The sequence below is a fragment of the Spermophilus citellus genome, assembly GCF_964194105.1.
Source record: "Spermophilus citellus genome assembly, chromosome: X".
Classification (NCBI taxonomy): domain Eukaryota; kingdom Metazoa; phylum Chordata; class Mammalia; order Rodentia; family Sciuridae; genus Spermophilus; species Spermophilus citellus.
The window spans coordinates 113,753,454-113,756,805 of NC_138190.1; the positions used below are offsets into that span (position 1 = coordinate 113,753,454).

The window sequence follows — 3,352 nt, forward strand, 5'->3', positions numbered from 1 at the left end:
TTGTGAACAAAGACTCTGCTAGTAGCATAAATTCTCTGGTCTCTAGTCCTTAACTTGCTTGAGAATGTCATAATCAGAGAAAAAGAAAGAGAAAATTCTGCAAGTAATTATATTCTTCTTTAAAAGCAAGCCACTGACTTCAAAATTCTCTAACACATTTGTGGAAACTTCATTTTTTTTTGTTTGAGATTTATTTGAATGAGCTGTTATGATTGGAGACAGTGAGAATTTCAGATTAATGTTTTGCAGCCAAAAAAAAAAAAAAAAACCCCTCTGGAAAGCTGGCAAGTGTTCATAAGTCAGCCCTAGAATTATGTAGGTTGAAGGCTCCCCAGTGGACAGACCGAACATATAAGAAGGAAACCAGAGATCTGGTGCTATTACATCCCAGAGTCTAAGAGACCGAATAAGCTCAGAATTCAAAGCATTCTTCAGCCTGAATTTTTAAGGTAAGTTTGAACAATTTATATATACTTTACTTGGAAAGTAGAATATACATTAAATGAAAATATTTTTTATGGATGAACTTTCCCTTTCCCTGTGTTTTAACACTGTATTTTGCAAAATTCCTAAATTATTTAACTGCTGTTTCTCTTACAGGAGTGCATTTAGGAACCAGAAAAGCTGATTTATGATAACTGCTTTAAACTCAAGCAACCAGTAAGTCGTCAGTGGGATTTATTTTTTCATTCTTTCATGTTAATTTGTAAAGTCATATAAAGAAATGAGCTTTAGATAAAAAATGAGAGTTTATTATTTATTAGGAGGTACTTTGGTGATTATATTTTTAACTGAGTAGTTTATTTGTATTTATTTTAAAACTATATAAAGTAATTGTCTTTTCCTTAGTGTGTTTATCTTTAGCTAATTTTTGTTTGTTTCAAAATAATGTTGCTAGTAAAAAACCCCAAACAATAATGTCTCAAAAACCTGAACACTGATTATAACATTTGAGAATAGTGACCATTTAGTTATATTCAACTGAAAAGATAGCAAAAGAAAAATGATAAGACTATATCATGATTAATCATTGATTTTCATTTCTTATTTCATTAAGCAATCAAAACTATTTCTGTTTGACCCTGAAACAAGTTTCTCTCTTTTGTTTTCTTTTTCTTTTCCTAATTAAACTGAATTTTTTTCTATTAAACAGACAAAACTTTAATATCTATATCTAAATCTAATTTTCTCTATTAAACTCAGAAGGCTTTTAGAAATATGCATATATGTCATAACTTATTCATAATTATAATTGTGAAAATAATGGAAAAGTAGAACTAAAGAGATTATTTTAAATTAGTAAAAGCCCACCACAGTCCCCCTATTCTAATGTTCCTTTTGCATATTGTTTCTGTCATTTGTACACTTACTTATTTTTTTCCATAGCTTATGGCTACTTTTACTTTCCACAGCTATAATGCTTTGTATATAATTACTTGAATAAAGCATTTCTCTATGAAATAGCAGGGTGATTTCTAGAAAGTATACAGACTGGGATAAATGATCAAGTGTTTTAAAGTATTAATTTTTCTTATTTTGGGTTTCTTCCTGTTTGGTACATACATTTTCTATCTCAACTAAACTTTTGAAATACTATTTTCTTTAAAACTCTAAAAATATGATAGAAAAGAGGTGCAAAAGGTAGTTTTTTTTTTTTCAGAATTTTCAGTTCCTGAAGCTGAATGTTTTACTTCTTGCTACTACTGAGAAAATTGTTTTCTTCCTCAAGAGGTAAAATACATTCTTATTTCACAGGCATGATCCTATTTCATAGTGTTTTCTAGAATCACTTACTTGTTTTTGCTTTTTTAAAAAAATCAAACACAAAATGCTAACGAACTCAAATATACCTTAAGCTTTGTATGTGTTCTAACATCTTCCTTTTTCTCCCCCACAGAAAGCGTACGAATTAGAAGTTGCTGACATTTCAATATGAAGGACAACTTCACTCTTGCCTCCATCAGCAAAAACCTTACCAGCAGTCTGGAACTTGCCAACATATCTGGCAACAATGAGTCCACCTTTAACTGCTCACATAAATCATCAGATAAGCATTTAGATGCAATTCCCATTCTGTATTACATTATTTTTGTGATTGGATTTTTTGTTAATACTGTTGTGGTTACACTGTTCTGTTGTCAAAAAGGTCCTAAAAAGGTTTCTAGCATTTACATCTTCAACCTGGCTGTGGCTGACTTACTTCTTTTGGCTACTCTTCCTCTCTGGGCAAGCTATTATTCTTACAGATATGACTGGCTTTTTGGACCTGTGATGTGCAAGGTTTTTGGTTCTTTTCTGACTCTGAATATGTTTGCCAGCATTTTTTTTATTACCTGCATGAGTGTTGATAGGTACCAATCAGTTATTTACCCCTTTCTGTCTCAAAGAAGAAATCCCTGGCAGGCATCTTACATAGTTCCTCTGGTTTGGTGTATGGCCTGTCTGTCCTCATTGCCAACATTTTATTTCCGAGATGTCAGAACCATTGAGTACCTAGGGGTGAATGCTTGTGTTATGGCTTTCCCACCTGAGAATTATGCCCAGTGGTCAGCTGGGATCGCCTTAATGAAAAACATCCTTGGTTTTATTATCCCTTTAATATTTATAGCAACATGTTACTTTGGAATCAGGAAACACTTACTGAAGACCAACAGCTATGGGAAGAACAGAATAACCCGTGACCAAGTCCTGAAGATGGCAGCTGCTGTTGTCCTGGCGTTCATCATTTGCTGGCTTCCCTTCCATGTTCTGACCTTCCTGGATGCTCTGGCCTGGATGGGTGTCATTAATAGCTGTGAAGTTATAGCAGTCATTGACCTGGCACTTCCTTTTGCCATCCTCCTGGGATTCACCAACAGCTGCGTTAATCCCTTTTTGTATTGTTTTGTTGGAAACCGGTTCCAACAGAAGCTCCGCAGTGTGTTTAGGGTTCCAATTACTTGGCTCCAAGGCAAGAGAGAGAGTGTGTCTTGCCGAAAAAGCAGTTCTCTTAGAGAAATGGACACCTTTGTGTCTTAAAAATGAGAGTGGAATGCATGCAATCAATATGGCTAATTGTCCTGAGGCCCATCAGAATTATCTTTAAATGGCTTTAGCAATAGAAGTCCCTCCCCCTTATCTAATCTTTACTCATTCTTCTAAAACAGGAAACAAAGTGTAACTAGATTTTATCCTTTAGTGACTTTCAGGAATTGTCCATTGTTTTTTTGGTATATTGGTTCAAGACTGTCATTAGTGAGACAGATCCATTACCCAGAAGTAATTGGGGATTTATCTCAAATTATAATTAATCCTAAATTGTAATTAATGATTTGGGTTCATATTTCTCATTGAAAATGCTGGCATTTCTTAG

General features: G+C 33.8%; 1 protein-coding gene across 1 annotated transcript; it reads left to right on the forward strand.

Annotated features, from left to right (window-relative positions):
• Positions 1–364: 364 nt before the first annotated feature.
• Positions 365–3,018, forward strand: AGTR2 (angiotensin II receptor type 2; the record flags this gene model as incomplete). Its single annotated transcript, XM_081278160.1, has 3 exons — positions 365–449; positions 601–660; positions 1,898–3,018. Exon 3 carries the CDS (start codon positions 1,933–1,935, stop codon positions 3,016–3,018), a length of 1,086 nt encoding a protein of 361 aa, XP_081134286.1. The 5' UTR covers positions 365–449; positions 601–660; positions 1,898–1,932.
• Between the last annotated feature and the right edge of the window lie 334 nt (positions 3,019–3,352).